This window comes from Myxocyprinus asiaticus, chromosome 22, assembly GCF_019703515.2.
Source record: "Myxocyprinus asiaticus isolate MX2 ecotype Aquarium Trade chromosome 22, UBuf_Myxa_2, whole genome shotgun sequence".
In the NCBI taxonomy this organism is placed as follows: domain Eukaryota; kingdom Metazoa; phylum Chordata; class Actinopteri; order Cypriniformes; family Catostomidae; genus Myxocyprinus; species Myxocyprinus asiaticus.
In genome coordinates this window covers 725,708-747,500 of record NC_059365.1, presented here as the reverse complement: position 1 = coordinate 747,500, position 21,793 = coordinate 725,708, and the positions used below count along the sequence as shown (strand labels likewise).

At 31.5% G+C, this 21,793-nt stretch overlaps 2 protein-coding genes and 1 pseudogene across 2 annotated transcripts in view; 1 reads left to right on the top strand and 2 right to left on the bottom strand.

The window, feature by feature from the left end:
- nudt6 (nudix (nucleoside diphosphate linked moiety X)-type motif 6) overlaps window positions 1-21,793 on the bottom strand; it is a 930,254-nt gene that overhangs the window by 588,844 nt on the left and 319,617 nt on the right. The gene's annotated exons all lie outside the window — the stretch shown is intronic.
- Window positions 4,141-11,631, bottom strand: LOC127412779 (leptin receptor overlapping transcript-like 1). The gene is made up of 4 exons (XM_051649418.1): window positions 11,497-11,631; window positions 9,440-9,515; window positions 9,178-9,364; window positions 4,141-4,386 (listed from the first exon to the last, which is right to left on the bottom strand). The coding sequence occupies exons 1-4, from the start codon at window positions 11,510-11,512 to the stop codon at window positions 4,270-4,272; spliced, it is 396 nt and encodes a 131-aa protein (XP_051505378.1). The 5' UTR covers window positions 11,513-11,631; the 3' UTR covers window positions 4,141-4,269.
- Window positions 11,666-15,455, top strand: LOC127412769 (F-box/LRR-repeat protein 12-like; annotated as a pseudogene).

The following is a 21,793-nucleotide window of genomic DNA, read 5'->3' as shown; positions in this document are numbered from 1 at the left end:
ACAGACACAGTATGAGTATTATTGTAGTATTCTGAACTCAGCCCAGGGTCTCTCTCTGATTGGTTGATTCTGAAAATCTCTGAACGGCCAATTAAATGATCTTTCTGACATATATTGGTCTGTCAGTAATTATCAGCATCAGGGTCATGTGGGTTCTTCCAAATGACTTCTACACCAAACTGCTTCATTAAAACGATCTGTATTATATATATATATATATATATATAACATTTTATACAAATAATAAGCATTATACTAATAATAAAAGACACAAAACAAGTTCTGGAGAATGTTCTGGCTATTTTTGCCCACATTATAAAAATGGCAATTAATATCGACTGGAGATGCCAAGCCACAGTGGACACAAAATTACCAACAGTTATGTGAATTTGTACATCTCAGTAAAACTGGTCACTTTTAATGCTCTTGGGTCATCACTGCTTCACTTTGAAATGAAAAGTGCTGTGTTTATTAAGTCTGCAGTAAAGCCTGCTGGGCAGTTCTTTATCAAATGAAAAGTAGAAAAGTAAAACAATTAAATATGGAATTAAGTTCTTGTTAATGAAACTCATCAGTCCTTTTGAGAGATTAAGGCGATTCCATGCACTACTGTCTTGCAAAAACTTAAAAACTGAGTGAAGAATGATGGGAAATTACTATTATGGATGGATGAATCAAAGTTTGAAGAATACAGCATTTATTTAACCCTCCTATAGTATTCAGTTATTTTTGACCTAAATAAATTGTCCTCATTTCATAAAAATGGTTTCCTTTATCTGAGCAGTACAAGACTTTTGCTCCTAAAAAATAAATAAATAAATAAAATAAAATAAAAATAAAACTGGGCTTGATTCGGTAAATTGGTCATAAAATTTTTTTAAAAAAAATCTGGTATTTGTGGTATGACCGACCATTGAAAATGAATGGGAAAGACCAAAAAACAGAGCTTTTTTTTTTTATCAATAAAATACAATGAATAAATCAGCCACAGTGCATAAAAAACAGACAGAAATTACAGGGTGAGACACTAAAACATCCTCAGTGCAAAACATACACACCCACTCACACACACACACACTTACAGACACACACACACACACACACAAATGAACTTGTTTGATTATAACACAGAGCTTTTTTTTTTTTTTTTACATTTGTCAAAGAAAAACCAATAAATCAGTCACAATGCTAAACACACACATTTAGAAATGAAGGGGTGAGACGATAACATACTAACAATGCAGAACACACACGCGCACGCGCACACACACATGCATGCAAACTAAGAGTGAAACTAAGATATATATATATATGAGAATCAACATTGAGAATAATGAGAATTACAAACAAACTCAAAAGTAAAACCTCAAAAGGATAATTTTGGAAGAAATGTGCTTTATTGTAAAGAAAATGTCATAATAATGGTCCTGAAATTGTCTTTGTGCTAAATATTATTCTTTTTATTATTTTCAGGTAAAAATGTGTGCATGTTTCACCCAAGAGAAACTGAAGAATTAATCATTTGTTTAAATGTAAATCTTAGATGAAGTCAAAAATGTAATGTAAATGACAGTGTTTGAGGCAGTAACACAGGCGGGTTGAAGCGAGCACTGACCGCCCCTCATTATACCACACATACTGAGAGAAAACACGGCCGGGGGCTTTCAGATCCGTCATTACATTTACATATATTGTGTCTCTTCTGTCTAGATTGATTACAGTGAAGAAACTGATGCTGGAAATCTCAGTGATTCAACATGATTCTCTTATATGTGTGCTGGAGGTTGTAAGGCACACAGTTAAGGGTCAGAGGTCATAAGCAACAGCTGCTATGATGATTTAACCCTTTAAGCTCAGATGGGCCCGTGAAAAAAAAGATTCATTGTCAAATTATTAATAACTACAGTCTAGACCAATGCAATTTTATTTTGTAACAAATAGGTATTGTTTGAAAGTTTAGAAGCTCTACTTTATAATGCATGTAAACATTATGACCAAAACTGAACAAGTGCTTTGAAATTTGCAGACAAATCAGAAGTGTTCAGTTTTGATAATTTACATATTTTTAAAAAATTGCACTGTACATATTATTGTAACCAGTGAAAACATCAAACTGATCAAATAGTCATGTGTCATATGTTGTTGGAAAGCTCTCACAGTGTAGAATACAACCAGCGTATTTGTTTTACAGACAAAAATATATCGAGTAAAAGCTAAGTATATGTCTCTGACAATTATGTTGGTGTTGCTTATATGCCGCATTTTCACTTATAACATCACAAAAAATAAATGGAACATAAATTACTTAGAGGAGGTGATTATCTTTCAAACGAGTCCACACACAAGATAATCAGATGCATAGATCATTAGATAATCCACATGAAGCACAATGTTACATATGACCACCAGGAGATGGCGCCAAATACATGACACAGACTCAATGATGACTCAAATGACACAGAATGAAACTCATTCTGTGAAATCTCATTACTAAAATCATGTCTGCATGCTATGCAAACCTTTAGTCATTGTTGTGTTTGCATGTGTAATTAGTTCTTATGTTCAATTATTATGTTTTATTTGTTTGGAGAGGCTTTTGGACCCTATGATCAATTAGGTTTGTAATGCTATAACTATTAATTGATTTGTCGTATCAACACAAAATTTCTCTCAGATGGAGCCACCTTATTTATACCCAGAGATATATAAAGTTAAATCAGAAAAATAAGAAGACAAGAAAAGTCATTGTTTTTTTGTGATTTTTCAGCTTCAGAGTCTCAGAATGTATCATAATCTATTCTATATCATTAAAAAAACCTGAAGTTTTCTTTACAATGATACCAAACACTTGACCCTTCTTGTTTTTTGTTTTTTTTTTGTCAAGTTATATTCCTTTAATTTGGGGTATCCCGTTGAAACAGGAAATCTTTAAAAACACCTTCAGAGCTTAAAGGGTTAAAAGAAAACAGGGAAAAAAATTGAAACCAATTTTTTTTTTCTTAAAATGGCATTTATTTAATAATTAAAAAAAAAAAAAAAAAGAAAAAGAAAAAAGAACCAGATAGAAAAGTCACAATGTTACATCTGTTTCTGCTCAGACAGTGACGGACAGAAAATAAAACCTTAAAGTCAACATGAAACAAGAGTTGTAAAGTGTCTCTATATGACAGCTGGTTGAAAAATAAGAGGACTTGAGGCGGAGCAAGTTGTTGCATTTTGATGAAAGATTACGAAATCAAACATTATTTACTTTTAAAAAAACATTTTGGGGGGGAATAACATGCACTGATGAATCATTCACAATAAGACCAGGAACACATGTTAAAAAGTAAATAAGGTCAATTCTGATTTCTTCTTGACTTTTTAAACAACACACTCATAAATCCTCTCTACATGCTCACGAGAGTCTAGAACCGAGTCGAGATCCGTTTACAGACACTTACATGATCTTGTCTTTCTCTTTGAGTTCATGCTGATATCTTTGTTAAAATGATGATGAATATGAGCTAATCTACGTTCATTTAAAACAATCATTTGTATTTAATATGCATGTTGATATTTAGCTGATAAATGGTTACTGTGGGGTTTTTCTCCTTTGGTGGTTAAAATGAAATCATTTCTGAGAAATTACGGTTTCTGACAAACGCCATCACCTAAGCAACTTACGAAATCCTTCACAATCAACATGAATTTCATTTCTAAATGTCACATTTAATATGGAATAAGCGAGAAGCTACAACATAAACATATCAGCAAAACAAATAAATACATTCTGAATAAAAAAAGACACAAAAAGCAAAGCCGGTAAAATAATAATGTCAGTTTCGAGATGGTCCAAAACTCACTTCAGATCTGCACTGCAAAAAATATTTTCTCAAGTATTTATTTTTGTATTGTTTAATATTAATTTCTGTCCGACACTGATGTCAAATCTTAAACTAACTCAGTGTGAAATGTTTCAGACAGAAGCAGTAACTTTCTTCAAATGCGTCAAGAAACAAAATAAATGCTCAAATTAAACATGTTTGTCGCCAGTGTTTTCATTCGACCACCTGAATTCATAAGAGCGTGCATGCGTGAAATGAGAAAGGACACAAAACAAATGTCTATCTGAGGTCAGACGAATCTAAAATGAGCAAAATTATTGCACCGATTTCCTGCATCTAATGATGGGCGGCAATTATAAATAAAAACAACAACAGAATCTGCAGTAACAGTATTTCAGTGAAACTGTGTCGAGCAAAAACAGTCCGGACGCGGCGTCAGGCTTCACCACTGCTGCCAACTGAAGTCATCGTTTGACCCAAAGACCAGGAAGAAGCCCATGATGGTGGCGAAGATCACGATGTTTCCCGTCAGAACGAGAGCACACGCTCCCCACGCGATCTGGAAACATTCACATTCGTTATTCAGTCACATAGAAATCAGCTGGAATCTTCTACAGTCATCAGAACAACGGTGTTTACTGTTAGAAGGATATTTCACACAAAAGTGAACATTCTGACATCATTTACTCACCCTCATGTTGTTCCAAACCCATATGACTTTCTTTCTTCAGTGGAACACAAAAGGAGGACTTCTGGAATTTTATTCAGCTCTTTTCAATAAAATAGTATTCCCACCCTTTTTTGACCAATGAAAGACTTTTCTAACCCTAAAGAACGATTCGCTCACAGATCTGACATCACGGGGGTCTGGGCATTTCAGCAAGTATTAACGCTGACTATCACACCTGGAGTCACGAGTTTGAATCCAGGGCGTGCTGAGTGACTCCAGCCAGGTCTCCTAAGCAACCAAATTGGCCCGGTTGCTAGGGAGGGTATAGTCACATGGGGTAACCTCCTCGTGGTGCTATAATGTGGTTCTCGCTCTCGGTGTGATGCGTGGTGAATTGTGCATGGATGCCGCGGAGAATAGCGTGAAGCCTCCACACGCGCTATGTCTCCGCGGTAACGCGCTCAACAAGCCACGTGATAAGATGCGCAGATTGACAGTCTCAGACGTGGAGGCAACTGAGATTCGTCCTCCGCCACCCGGATTGAGGCGAGTCACTACGCCACCATGAGGACTTGGGAATTGGCCATTCCAAATTAGGGAGAAAATAAAAAGAACAAACAAAACAAATCTGGCATCACTTGTGAACTCGCAAGTTTCAGGGGCCGTTCACACCGAACTAATTTTCCATCTGTCTGCTGCATTTTTCAATTGTATTTTTATGTAAACATGAGCTCGATGGACATCTTTGATCACTGCACTGCATCTCGCTGGGGGGGGGGGGTTTCTCAGCGTCTCAGTTTTTTTAGATGCTCTTTCAGGTTAAAATTTGTTGCGTTGTGTCAAGCTGATTTTTACAACAAGACCGCATGTGTTCTGAAATACCCCTCACTCTACACAAGAGCGATATCTAGCTGATGAGATTTACATTCACTATAGAAATCAACATGTGACTTTTTCAGGCCTGGAAATCACAGTTTTAAAATTCCCTGATATTTCCAGACAGTGTTATTAATTAACTTTACAATAAAGTTCCATTTGTTAACATTAGTTAACATTAACTAACAATGAACAATTGTGTTTTTATCAACTAACATTAACAAATATTAATAAATACTGTACTATAATACTGATCAATTGTTAGTTTATGATACGAAAGTGTTACCATTAACTTTCTAATTACGGGCCAATACTTAGTTGATTTGATTTGGATTTGATTATTTGTCAAATAATAAAACACATTTAATACTTCTTACACTAATAATTAAATAAACATCAACTCATTTTATATGCTATTATAGGACTATAATAGAATATTAAGAACAATATCATATGTTACAATTAAAAAATAATTTAATTAATTATGAGGCTGTTTTTTGTTGTGCTCTGACAATTTTAATTTCAGGTTTTTATGACCTTGGGAACCCTGATAAAACGACAGTTCTCAGGCTGTCACGATTATACACATTTGGCTGACGATTAATTGACAAACAAATAATTGTGAGTATGAAAATTCTTTGTTTTAAGGCTTTTACGATTATGCCGATTAATTTTAATGCAAACTGTCATGCTTTTGGTGTGCTTCATAAACCTGAAGAAGTCATTTATTCACATTTAACTTTTACATGATTAACTTTAAGGCTTTAAAAATTATGAATGACATTAAAAATAATATTTTACATTTCTAAATATTTCAAAATACTTTAAATATTTGTCTCTCTTTGTAAACAACTTTGATCTGTGATTCGTTGTGAACTTACAGCTAAAGCTATAATATTATATAATAGTTATATAATATTATATTATATTATATATTATATTATAGTGCATTATGTTATATTATATAATATTATATTATTATATTATATTATATTATATTATATTGTATTATTATATTATGTTATATTATATTATATTGTATTATATTATATTATAATTATATTATAATATTATATTATTATATTGTATTATTATATTATATTATAGTGTATTATATTATATTATATTATAGTGTATTTATATTATATTATATTATTATATTATATTCTATTATATTATAATATTCTATTATATTATTTTATATTATTATATTATATTCTATTATTATTATATTATATAATATTATTATATTATATTATAATTATATTATATTATATTATAGTGCATTATATTATATTATATTATATTGTATTATTATATTATATTATAATTATATTATTATATTATATTAGTATATTATATTGTATTATTATATTATATTATATTGTATTATTATATTATATTATATTATATTATATATTATATTATATTATATTATATTACATTGTATTATTATATCATATTATATTATATTATATTATATTGTATTATTATATTATATTATATTGTATTATTATATTATATTATATTATATTATTATATTATATTATATTATATTGTATTATTATATTATATTATATTACATTGTATTATTATATCATATTATATTATATTATAGTGTATTATATTATATTGTATTATTATATTATATTGTATTATATTATTATATTATATTATATTGTATTATTATATTATATTATAGTGTATTCTATTCTATTCTATTCTATTATTATATTATATTCTGTTATATTATATTATAATTATATTATTATATTATATTATAATATTATATTCTATTCTATTCTATTATTATTATATTATATTATATTATATTGTATTATTATATCATATTATATTATATTATATTATATTATATTGTATTATTATATTATATTATATTATATTATATTACATTGTATTATTATATCATATTATATTATATTATTATATTATATTTGTTATTATATTATATTATAATATTCTATTCTATTATTATTATATTATATTATATTATAGTGTATTATATTATATTGTATTATTATATTATATTGTATTATATTATATTATATTATAGTGTATTCTATTCTATTCTATTCTATTATTATATTATATTACAGTGTATTATATTATATTCTATTATATTACAGTGTATTATATTATATTATATTATACTGTATTATTATATTATATTATATTATATTATATTATAATATTCTATTATATTATATTATATTATATTATTATATTATATTATTATATTATATTATTATTATATTATAATATTATATTATATTATAATAATATTATTATATTATATTATATTGTATTATTATATTATATTATGTTATATTATATTATATTATAATATTATATTATATTCTATTATTATATTATATTATATTATATTATATTATAATATTATATTATTATATTATATTCTATTATATTATAATTATATTATTATATTCTATTCTATTATATTATAATTATGTTATTATATTATAATATTCTATTCTATTCTATTATTATTATATTATATTATATTGTATTATTATATTATATTATATTGTATTATATTATATTATATTAGTGTATTCTATTGTATTCTATTATTATATTCTATTATAATTATATTATTATATTATATTCTATTATTATATTCTATTATTATATTCTATTCTATTCTATTATATTATTATATTATATTATTATATTATAATTATATTATTATATTCTAATACATTATATTATATTGTATTATTCTATTCTATTCTATTCTATTATTATATTCTATTCTATTATATTATATTATTATATTATATTATTACATTATATTATATTATATTATTATATTATATTATTATATTATAATTATTATATTATATTATTAGTATATTGTATTATATGATATGATATTATGTATTATTATATTATATTATAGTATATTATATTATATTATATTATATTGTATTATATTATTATAGGCCTAGACAGCTCATTTCAGATAGACTGATATATCGGTTTTACCAATTAATTGGTGCCAATAGTTGCTTTTTACAACGGTTATCAGCAAAAATCTGTGTTGATAGTTGCTGATATTTTTTGCATAATTTCGTCATTTCAAAATAAGAGTCCCTGGTGTGTTCCAGGCTTGTTTATACTTAAAAGTCCCGCATTATAATATTTTTTATGGTTATTATTGGGATTTTGGTTGAACAAAAAAATGCATCTGGGATTAGATTAATTTTGGACTATTTATACCAAATATTTTTTGGCATTCTATGAATCTGTTTTAAAAACTATTGGCTGATTAATCTGTTATCGGCCTTTTCCCACCACCTTAGTTATCGGTATCAGCAAAATCTACTATCAGTCGACCTCTACAGATCATGGCTCCAAATGGGGAAAAAATAACAGTAGTCCATATGAATCTACAGCACTATATTCCAAGTCTTCTGAAGTCATACGATAGATTTGTGTGAGGAACAGACCCAGATTTAGGAAAAAGAGAATTTTGGTGGAAGAGAAGATTTTCAGTGAATAATGATTTAAATTTAAGTCTATTCACACACAAAGCTATCGTTTGAGTTCTGAAGACTTGGAATAGAGCACACAAATCACATGGACTACTCTTATGACACTTTTATGGGGGTTTTTTTAGCCCTTTTTGGAGCTTGACAGATGAGGTCACTTTGAAAAAGAGCTGCATGAAAGTTCTTTAAAAATATGGGTTTGGAACAACATGAGAGTGGGTAAATAATGACAGGATTTTAATTTTTGGTTTCAGGAGAGCTTGATATTTACCACACTAGCGCGGGCGAATATGATGGGCAGCCCGAACGCAGACACAACGATTCCCGTGGTGAGGAATATGGCGAGCTCTTTACAGGCATTACTAGCAGAATCTGTGTCGTCCACCACGCGTTGAGAGATGCAGTACGGGATGGGCGACAGGATGTAGAAGAAGAGGAGGAAGAGCGGCCAGTACTCACTGCACACAAACACATGAACACATGAACACAAACACAGAGAATGACTGCATGAATGATGAGGGTGAGACACTCACTTATAGACGGGCAGAGCGCAGCCGAGCATCAGGAACATCAGCCCGATCGCTCCTCCAAACGACAGACTGATGAGAGCTGAAAACACAACAGATCACATTCATTATCACACACATAAGCACATTGTGTTTGTCTATACTTGTGACTTTGACGAAGATGATATCATATGACCAATTAATGTAGAAAACCAGCTAATACCAAAGGGTTCACATACTTTTTCTTGCCACTGTAAATCTAAAGTTTTTTTTAGCTATATTGCCCAGTTCTACTAAAACAGTCTGCAGCGTGTTCATGGATTTGCTCATATAATGATGATCATGAATATGTGTTGAGATCTGCTGTAGCGCGCTCTTAAAGACACCTCCACTTCATTTTCTTTAATACGCCCACGATTTATAAAGAAATCTCATAATAACACATTATTACTGTTACTGTGAGATTATGACGAGATTTTAAATTTGTTTTAACTATTTTAATTTAATTATTACAATTTCTCTTTTTCTGGATGACCAAAAGGGCACCTTTAGATTTGTGAACGAAAGGGGCAAGGGCATGTGCCCCTGCTGGCCCCGTTCTGTGCACATCAGTGGTTGAGATTCACTACAGATGAACAAAACTCTTATTGAACTGAACACACTCATGTGATGGTCACATGATCAGCTCACAACTGCACATTATTTCTCATATTAATTATGCTCATATTGTGTCTATTGCACACATAAAGTTCATTTAACAAAGATCAGTATGATTTATGAACTTCTAGTCACGTCATACACATATAAAATGCGGAGCAACAACAGAGAACTTAAGAACACAAATATATATACAGATGTAGTAATTTCCATGAATATATGTGACAGTCTATATCACAGTCTATATCCGAATGTATGTGTGTTTGTATACTTTAGTGTAAATCTATATTCTAGACCATTCAGAGATATATTAATAGATACATATGTGCAGAATAATAAGTGTGTAACTGTTTGGTGTGTTTCCATGGAAAATGTTTATATATTCACAATATATATCGTTTATAGTCACGTAGATGTGTTTGAACAGTTAGACACACACACACACACACACAGACACACACATACACATATACAGACACACACACACACACACACACACACACACACAGACACAGATACAGACACACACACACACAGACACAGACACACACACACACAGACACACACACACGTACGTACAGACACACACACACACACACAGATACAGACACACAGATACAGACACAGACACACGCACACACATACAGATACAGACACACGCACACACATACAGATACAGACACGCACATACAGATACAGACACACACGCACACACAGATACAGACACACACGCACACACAGATACAGACACACACGCACACACAGATACAGACACACACGCACACATACAGATACAGACACACACAGACGCACACACACAGATACAGACAGACGTATACACACACAGATACAGACACACACATACACACACACCTACAGACACACACACACACACAGCTACAGACACACACACACACAGATACAGACACACACACAGATACAGACACACAGACACACATACAGATACACACACACACACACACACACACACACAGCTACAGACACACATACACACACACAGCTACAGACACACACATACAGATACAGGCACACGCACACACACACATACAGATACAGACACAGACACACACACACATACAGACAGACACACATACAGACAGACACACTCACTCACACACACACACACACACACAGACAGACAGACAGACAGACAGACAGACAGACAGACACACACACACACACACACACACACACACACACACACACACACACACACACACACACACACACACAGACAGACAGACATACAAATATATATATATTTGTATGTATACATAGCTTATATTTGTGTCTATATGTGGCGGATGTTGTTATAAATCTGCGGTGGCTAATAAACATCAAACAGCTGTTATATCATCACAGCCACCTCGTTACAACAAACACAAACAGACACGCGAGCTGCTCACCTTTAATTCCTGCCATGGCGCAGATTCATAAACACATGAATTAATAGATATGAATTACGAGCTAAGACTCCTCGCGCTGATAATCCGCCGCTCCAGCTCGCGCTGCCCTCCACACTGCGCACGCGCCGGACGCACGACCACATCCGGTGACCGCAAACAAAAACATATCAAACACAAACATGTTCATATCGACTTATGATATGAGCAAAACAAACGCGTTCATAAGGGCGGTGCATTCCAGCACGTTTCATTTAATTTAATTATTTTATTTATTTTTTGTTAAATTATGTTTCCTCCTTTTGTATGTTTGCAAACGGAAAATGTTTCTAAATCCGGTCAATTTGAAGCATTCACAGAAGAAAACAAAAAAGAAGAAAAGAAAAAAATACAAATTGACATTTTGTTTCGTTCTTATTTCACTGTAGTGACGTCACTGTTTTATTAACTAATTCTTGAGAAAATCTTACATTTCCATAAGCATTAAAACACACACACACACACACACACACACACACACACATACACATATATATATATATATATATTTTTTATTTATTTATTTATTTTTTTTGTCGCTGTACTAAAATACCAAAAGTTACAAAAGAGTGGAATACAGTCGGATATAATGTTTGATAAATTAAATGGAGTGAACTGCGATCATATAAAAACGTCATATTAAACTGCCACTGTGTGTGAATAAATATGAGCATAAATGTGTATGTTTATCTGTAAATAAGTATGTCTATATGAATGTCTTTGTGAGTGTATATAACTGTATTTATAATGGTGTTTGTGTGTTTATAGGGTGTGCAGGTGATGGAGACAGCTGGTGAGGATCAGAGATTGTGGCTACTGTTGATCTGTCCACATGGAAAAAGGTGAGACTTTATTTTCATAAATCTAGACTGTTCTGCTCATCTGAATGAGAAGTTTTACCTTCAAACTAGAGGTCGACGGATAGTTGATTTTGCCGATACCGAAAACTAAGGTGGTGGAAAAAGGCAGATAACCGAATAATCGGCAGATAGTTTTTAATTCAATTTAAAGAATGTAAAAAAGTCTTTCCTTACTATGAGCATTACAGATAAATCCCAGAAACAGATTATTATTCAACCAAAATATCAATAATAACCAGAAAAAAATTAAGATTTGGTGCATAATACTCAAATATATAGATGCTTTCATATAAAAGCAACTATATAGTTCTAAACAGCAACAATCGGCACCGATTAATCGGTAAAACCGATATATCAGTCTATCTCTACTTCAAACAGATGTTGATTTTTTATATATCTCTTGACAGAACCATTACTGTCGATGGTATCCATTATACTATTACTTTCAATAACTATGAAAAGCAAACTTGTTTTAGTTTCGACAATTTAACGCTTTAAGCTTGGATGGGCCTGCAAGAAAAAAAAAAGTCAAAATATTAATAACTACAGTTTAGACCAACACAAAATAGGTATCGTTTGAACATTTAGAAGCTCTACTTTCCAGTGCATGTAGACATTATTACCAAAACTGAACAAGTGCTTTGAAATTTACAGACAAATCAGAAATGTTACGTTTTGATAATTTATTAAAAATAGAACAAGCTTAAACGAGCCCACACACAAGGTAATCAGATGCATAGATCATTAGATAATCCACATGAAGCACAATGTTACATATGGCCACCAGGAGATGGCGCCAAATACATGACACAGACTCAATGATGACTCAAATGACACAGAATGAAACTCATTCTGTGAAATCTCATTACTAAAATCATGTCTGCATGCTATACAAACCTTTAGTCATTGTTGTGTTTGCATGTGTAATTAGTTCTTATGTACAATTATTATGTTTTATTTGTTTGGAGAGGCTTTTGGACACTATGATCAATTATTTTTGTTATGTTATAACTTTTGATTGCTTTGTCGTATCAACACAAAATTGATCTCAGATACAGTTGACATGATTGGGAACAAAACAAAGAAGTTTTTCAGACCCCTTTATTTACACCCAGAGATATATAATGTCAAATAAGAAAAAGAAAAAAGCATTTATTTTGTGTGATTTGTTTTTAATTTCAGCAGTTTTTAGGCTGAGAGTCTCAGAATGTATCATAATCTATTTCATTAAAAAATTTGGATAGTTTTCTTTACAATGATACCAAACACTTGACTCTCTTTGGGGGTTTTTGTCGAGTTATAAGCCTGTAATTTTGGGTATTCTACTGAAACAGGAAATCTTTAAAAACACCTTCAGAGCTTAAACGGTTAACATCCACTGACTGTCGGTTACAGTTGTTTACACATAGCTGTGTCTGTTTTTCTTGTCTATTTCTGTAAAATTTTGTCTGATCTTATACATTTTGTAGTTGTTTTTCACCCATTCACATGTGTTTTTGGTGACTTCTCAAGTGCTGTGGATTTTGCTGCAGCAGTATGTTGGTCATGGACTGCGATATTTGCGTTTGCACAGTCTGTGGCTGTCTGCGTGCAGCGGCGTCACCTTCCTCACTGAGTCCTGGCTGCAGGTGCTGACCTCAAAGTGCCCCTGCTGCACGTAGACCTGCACGGTTTGCGCAGCTGCTCTCTGCTGCCCCTTTCCCTACAGATGCTGGAACTGCACTTTTGCAAAGTACCGCCCAGATTCTTTACCCACAGTGCCTCTGAAACAGCATCCCAGAGCATCGCCATAGAAATGCTCACCCTTGACAGTGTGCCTTCGTTCTCCGATCAGCATCTGTGGAGTCTCTGCTCATGGCCATACTTGAGTCGTCTCTAGCTGCGTGATCTGATCCGCTTGACGGTGGCCGGTCTGAAGGGCTGCGTTCCACCTAGCGCACAGGCCCGCCTCAGACATCTGGAGTTGGAGACATGCAGCCGGGTGCAGATGGTGGCACTGGTGCTGGGCAAGGGCTGGCCTGGGTTGCAGAGACTCAGTTTGGGCGGTAAAGAGGTCAGTCCGGGTCTGCTCTCTCTCAGCTGCCTGCACTCGTTGTGTCTGCGCAGCTGCAGACTGACGCAGGTGATGGTGCTCAGGAGCTGCAGATGTCTGAAGCAGCTGCGCATGTTGCAGTTCAGTGAGGTGGAGTTTATAGAGGCAAGACAGGATGTGGACAGAGAGACAGACGGACAGGAGTGAACACGATCCCGCGCCGAATCTCAGACGTGCGTTATGCGTGCTGCTACACAGATGCTGTGTTTCACGAACTGCATGCTCACTGTAAATAAACACTGATATTTTATACCGTTTCTTAAAAAGATAAAAACAGACACACATCATTGTCATAAATGTGAAGAACTGTTTTTACATCTGTGTCATTGAGCTGTTTATACATGCAGAGATTATTTTAATGTAAAATACAATTATTGCATCTGAATATTGTGTGCACTGTTTTGTGTAGTTTTATTTGCCCACTGCAGTTGATTTTCTGGGGCATTTTTTTACCTTTTATATGGGCAGTTTTATTTTTCAGTGTCATCCTTTTATGACAAATACTTCAATTTAACCAATTAATTCAGTCTGAATAATGAGTTACTGTATGCTGTGATCAAATCAGCATCATCTAATATTTGTGGGTCTGTCTAATGGCACCGACCTCCAAAATTTAAACAAATTTGATTTGGTTCAATGCCTGAAAATGCAAGTTAATGTTATCATATTGGACTAAAAATGTCTGACTTTGTTCACACAGGGTATCAAAATGTCCACCCAAAAAATTGCTACTTTTTTCCCCTTTTTTCCCTACTTTGTTACACTTTTGGTGTTCCCGGTCAAAAATGACCGGCCTATTAAAAATTGCTTATAAATCTCTCCTTATGCTATATTATTATCAAATATTGGAATAGATCTTTTTTGTCAACGTGTTTTCTTTCAGTTAGCACAGGTTTTGTATTTCTGTTTGGAACTTATTGATCGTAGGCCTCATTGACCTGAGCTTATGCACCTAATTTCTGAGTTAAAAAAAAGCATTATTTGTGGATAATTTTGGCAATATTAACTAAAAAATTAAAACATTGTTCTATTTATCGCACTAGTGTACTTTAATGTTTAACCTGGAAGTTTGTTTTGAAATGCTTTTATTTTGTACAAAATGGCACAGAGTCACACTTGACTTATCCCTGAGGTCAACGACCCCAACAGTAAGACCTGGAAGTGAACCAACTACAGGTTTATAAAAATTTTCGGCTTTTATGAGATGAAGTAGTTTCGAGGAAATACAATGAACACATTTTAAATGTTCTTTTAGAGGTACGTTTATCCCAAACATATTAATGAATTCACTGTAATTATATACATCACCAGAATTAAGCCTTTGTTGAAACAGTGTAAATTAAATACAGTCTTGCTTTTGATTAATATATTTTGATTGTTCCAAATAAGGCACGAGTGGGGAGAAAAATTGTGGACTATGTTTGTGGACTAATTTCCATGCCTCTAGAGCTTGTTTACGAATACTGGACAATTTAATTAGGAGTTTAGTGCATTTTAAATCACAGGAAAGTCTAAATTTAAGTCCATCTATTGAAAATTAAGTTGGGGATAAAAAACAACAACAACAACAACAACAACAAAAAAAACATGCAGAACACAATACTTGATCCAGTTAATTTAATGATATTGTTAATAGTGCTAAAGATAATTTAACCCTCGCGCCAAGAAACTTCTAATAATCGTTTTCCTTTAAACATTCGTCTTATTTCTCCAGATAAATTTAAATAAAATAATATAAATTGCAGAACACATTTTGAATCCACATAGAGGGACAGTGCAGGGTACACAAGTAATCCCTTCAGCCTTGGAAATCAGTACACAACCCTGAATAGATAAGTTTCTTTGGAGCCAACAGTTTAAAATATTTCTGTTTATGTAATTTCTGTAAAAAAAAAAAATAAAAAAATAGGGTTAGGGTTAATTCTTTCAGAAACCAATTTTCTAATCAAAATGCCTAAGTATCTAAACACTTGTTTAACCTCAATTCCACATATATTTAATTCTTCCAGTTGATGTACAGCCATAAATAAATAAATAAATAAAGAGCATTCATTTTAATTGACCCTTTTCACAGACCTGTTATGACGCGTTTCCGCTTTCTTTAACAATGTAAATGTAGGAAACTTTTTTATATTTCTCATTTTAAAAATATTTCGTGTAAATGTATAACATTGTACTTTGTATCATATTACCCTGGAATATGTTTTTAAAAATCAGTTTCCACAGATGCGATGAGGTTTGTAACACAGCTGATGAGGGAGTGACAGAACATTTGTCCTGTTTCTCTCTTCTTACTGATGTTATCAAGCGCTGGATATTTTTATCTTCTTTTGTAAAGCTGTGAAAGAGTAATCGTTGATTTTTCCTTTTGCTGTTAGAACAAACGGATAAGCAAAAATTACATTTACTGTCGTCCCCCATTCACCGCCATTCAAGTTTACCCAACTATGACGACTTCCGCTTTCATGAACGTGTGAAAAGGCTCCATAGAAGTGGCCCGTCTCTGCTAAATACAGGTGCATCTCAATAAATTAGAATGTCGTGGAAAAGTTCATTTATTTCAGTAATTCAACTCAAATTGTGAAACTCGTGTATTAAATAAATTCAATGCACACAGACTGAAGTAGTTTAAGTCTTTGGTTCTTTTAATTGTGATGATTTTGGCTCACATTTAACAAAAACTCACCAATTCACTATCTCAAAAAATTGGAATACATCATAAGACCAATAAAAAAAACATTTTTAGTGAATTGTTGGCCTTCTGGAAAGTATGTTAATTTACTGTATATGTACTCAATACTTGGTAGGGGCTCTTTTTGCTTTAATTACTGCCTCAGTTCGGCGTGGCATGGAGGTGATCAGTTTGTGGCACTGCTGAGGTGGTATGGAAGCCCAGGTTTCTTTGACAGTGGCCTTCAGCTCATCTGCATTTTTTGGTCTCTTGTTTCTCATTTTCCTCTTGACAATACCCCATAGATTCTCTATGGGGTTCAGGTCTGGTGAGTTTGCTGGCCAGTCAAGCACACCAACACCATGGTCATTTAACCAACTTTTGGTGCTTTTGGCAGTGTAGGCAGGTGCCAAATCCTGCTGGAAAATGAAATCAGCATCTTTAAAAAGCTGGTCAGCAGAAGGAAGCATGAAGTGCTCCAAAATGTCTTGGTAAACGGGTGCAGTGACTTTGGTTTTCAAAAAACACAATGGATCAACACCAGCAGATGACATTGCACCCCAAATCATCACAGACTGTGGAAACTTAACACTGGACTTCAAGCAACTTGGGCTATGAGCTTCTCCACCCTTCCTCCAGACTCTAGGACCTTGGTTTCCAAATGAAATACAAAACTTGCTCTCATCTGAAAAGAGGACTTTGGACCACTGGGCAACAGTCCAGTTCTTCTTCTCCTTAGCCCAGGTAAGACGCCTCTGACGTTGTCTGTGGTTCAGGAGTGGCTTAACAAGAGGAATACGACAACTGTAGCCAAATTCCTTGACATGTCTGTGTGTGGTGGCTCTTGATGCCTTGACCCCAGCCTCAGTCCATTCCTTGTGAAGTTCACCCAAATTCTTGAATCGATTTTGCTTGACAATCATAAGGCTGCGGTTCTCTCGGTTGGTTGTGCATCTTTTTCTTCCACACTTTTCCCTTCCACTCAACTTTCTGTTAACATGCTTGGATACAGCACTCTGTGAACAGCCAGCTTCTTTGGCAATGAATGTTTGTGGCTTACCCTCCTTGTGAAGGGTGTCAATGATTGTCTTCTGGACAACTGTCAGATCAGCAGTCTTCCCCATGATTGTGTAGCCTAGTGAACCAAACTGAGAGACCATTTTGAAGGCTCAGGAAACCTTTGCAGGTGTTTTGAGTTGATTAGCTGATTGGCATGTCACCATATTCTAATTTTTTGAGAGAGTGAATTGGTGGGTTTTTGTTAAATGTGAGCCAAAATCATCACAATTAAAAGAACCAAAGACTTAAACTACTTCAGTCTGTGTGCACTGAATTTATTTAATACACGAGTTTCACAATTTGAGTTGAATTACTGAAATAAATGAACTTTTCCACGACATTCTAATTTATTGAGATGCAGCTGTAGTCTCTGGTATAATATCTAGAGTTGTATAACATTTAGGGTTAGGAACTGGCTGGTTAGCAGGTACCTGTTAGAAAAAGAAGCCGTTGCTGTCGTTCTTGTTTAGAAGGTAACCCCCCAGTTACCTAAAGTCTCGCGAGAGCCGCATTGAACGTTCACACACTGTTTTTTGTTTATTTAGAGTCCTACATAAACCCTACCCATAAACCTAACACTATCCTTCACAATACTACTAAATCTAACCCTAAACTTACCCTTTACTAACAGCGCATGAGACTCTCGCGAGACTTCGGCTGCCGGAGGGTTACCTTCTAGACAGCCTGCGCTGCAATAACAGGATTTAGAGTCTGTTAATCTCTTTTGGTTAAATCTGTTCTTTTCGTCTTCAGTATATAATAACTTTAATAAAGTAAAGGAAGTGTCGTTTTAATTTCTGCATAGAGTTTAGCCAGCAAAACATTAAAAAATGTTATTAAAATACTCTTTCTATGAATCTACAACATTTATAATCTTCTGTAAATGTATTACTCAACATAAATCAGGTGAAATTCTCATTGTTGTTAAAGGATATACAGTTTGAGTTTATGAACATTAGTAAATCCGGAGAATGAGTATTTTTCCCCTGATGTATGATGATGTGTTCTTGATGTTGAAGGTTTTGTTGATGTATTGTTTTGTTTTGTTGTTGTTTGTTGACAGGTGTGATGTCGGTGTTAAAGAGACTTGTACCTGCTCATTTCCTGATGCTCACAGCTCATCTGGTCATCATCATCACCATCTTCTAGTCTCGGGTCAGATGTCAAACACATTTCCATGTTGCTGGATTTTACTGAAGAACAATTTAGAACAGAAGATAAATGGTAAAAACATTCAGTGTCTAACATCTGCTCTCACTGGACAGCCTGAAATGATTACTTTGAATTGTTTGTTTATTTCTGACATTTGTTCTGTGTGTCTGTCAGTCTTGTTGTGTCTCTGTCTGTGATTTATTTATTTATTCTACCCCATTTATTATTATTATTGTTTATTATTGTTGCTGTTGTTTATCAATCAATCAATCAATCAATCAATCAATACTTTATTGCCAAACAACATAGTTGTAAAAAAAAAAAATGAGAATATCATCATAAGTGCAATAGCAAATCAACATCACGCACCACTTGGTACAACATAAGAAAACAGCCCATCATTGTATGGTATAAGGTACAGATGTGTGAGTCCTGGAGGAATTAAGAACATGAACAATCCTACAGGAAGTACTATTTTGGAAGCGTGTGGACTTTAATTGCCCTGAGGTGTCTACCTGAAGGCAGAGGAGTTAACAGGCAATTAGCAGGATGTGTAAGATCTTTCAAGATTTTCATTCCTTTACTTTACGTGACACATAAATATCAGAAATGGCATGAAGATCATGACTAATAATTTTTGAGTCAGATCGTACTACGCCACCGATCTGCCTTCTCTGCTGAGCTGACCATGCTCTATACAAATTGGACATACCATCTTTATTATTATTACATTATTATTGTTTATTATTATTATTATTATTATTGTTATTTATTATTATTGCTTATTATTATGTTGTTGTTGTTATTACTGTTTATTATTATTATTGTTGATGTTGTTTATATTAATTATTGTTGTTGTTTATTAGTATTATTATTGATGTAGTTGTTGTTTATTATTATTATTATTGTTGTTTATTATTAATATCATTATTATTGTTTATTATTATTATTTTATTGTTTATTATTGCTATATTATTGTTTATTATTTGTATTATTATTATTGTTATATTATTATTATTATTGTTTATTATTATCGTTCTTATTGTTTATTATTTGTATTATTATTTTTATATTATTATTATTATTGTTGTTGTTTATTATTATTAATGTTATATTATTATTATTATCGTTCATATTGTTTATTATTTTTATATTATTATTATTATTATTATTATTGTTATATTATTATTGTTTATTATTGTTGTTGTTGTTTATTATTATTGTTATATTATTATTGTTTATTATTATCGTTCTTATTGTTTATTATTTGTATTATTATTATTGTTATATTATTATTATTATATTATTATTGTTTATTTTTATCATTCTTATTGTTTATTATTTGTATTATTATTATTGTTATATTATTATTGTTTATTATTATTATTGTTATATTATTATTGTCTATTATTATCGTTCTTATTGTTTATTATTTGTATTATTATTTTATTATTATTATTATTATTATTATTGTTGTTGTTGTTGTTATATTATTATTATTGTTTATTATTATTGTCTATTATTATCGTTCTTATTGTTTATTATTTGTATTATTATTATTGTTATATTATTATTGTCTATTATTATCATTCTTATTGTTTATTATTTGTATTATTATTTTTATATTATTATTATTATTGTTATTGTTATATTATTATTTTTATATTATTATTATTATTGTTGTTGTTGTTGTTATATTATTATTATTGTTTATTATTATTGTTGTTGTTTATTATTATTGTTATATTATTATTGTCTATTATTATCGTTCTTATTGTTTATTATTTGTATTATTATTATTATATTATTATTATTATATTATTATTATTATTGTTGTTATATTATTATTATTATTATTATATTATTATTATTATAATTGTTATATTATTATTTTTATATTATTATTATTGTTGTTGTTGTTTATTATTATTGTTATATTATTATTGTCTATTATTATCGTTCTTATTGTTTATTATTTGTATTATTATTATTATATTATTATTATTATATTATTATTATTATTGTTGTTATATTATTATTATTATTATTATATTATTATTATTATTGTTATATTATTATTTTTATATTATTATTATTATTATTATTGTTTATTATTATTGTTGTTGTTTATTATTATTGTTATATTATTATTGTCTATTATTATCGTTCTTATTGTTTATTATTTGTATTATTATTATTGTTATATTATTATTGTCTATTATTATCGTTTTTATTGTTTATTATTTGTATTATTATTATTGTTATATTATTATCGTTGTTGTTTATTATTATTATTGTTATATTATTATTGTTGTTGTTGTTTATTATTATTGTTGTTGTTTATTATTATTGTTGTTATATTATTATTATTGTTTATTATTGTTGTTGTTTATTATTATTACTGTTATATTATTATTGTTTATTATT

Bases quoted from the DNA above. Each gene is read 5' to 3' on its own strand.
- LOC127412779 (XM_051649418.1), bottom strand. The intron at 9,365-9,439 runs GTGAGTGTCTCA...GTTTGTGTGCAG, and splicing joins TGCGCTCTGCCCGTCTATAA to TGAGTACTGGCCGCTCTTCC. The intron at 4,387-9,177 runs GTAAATATCAAG...GAATGTTTCCAG, and splicing joins TATTCGCCCGCGCTAGTGTG to ATCGCGTGGGGAGCGTGTGC.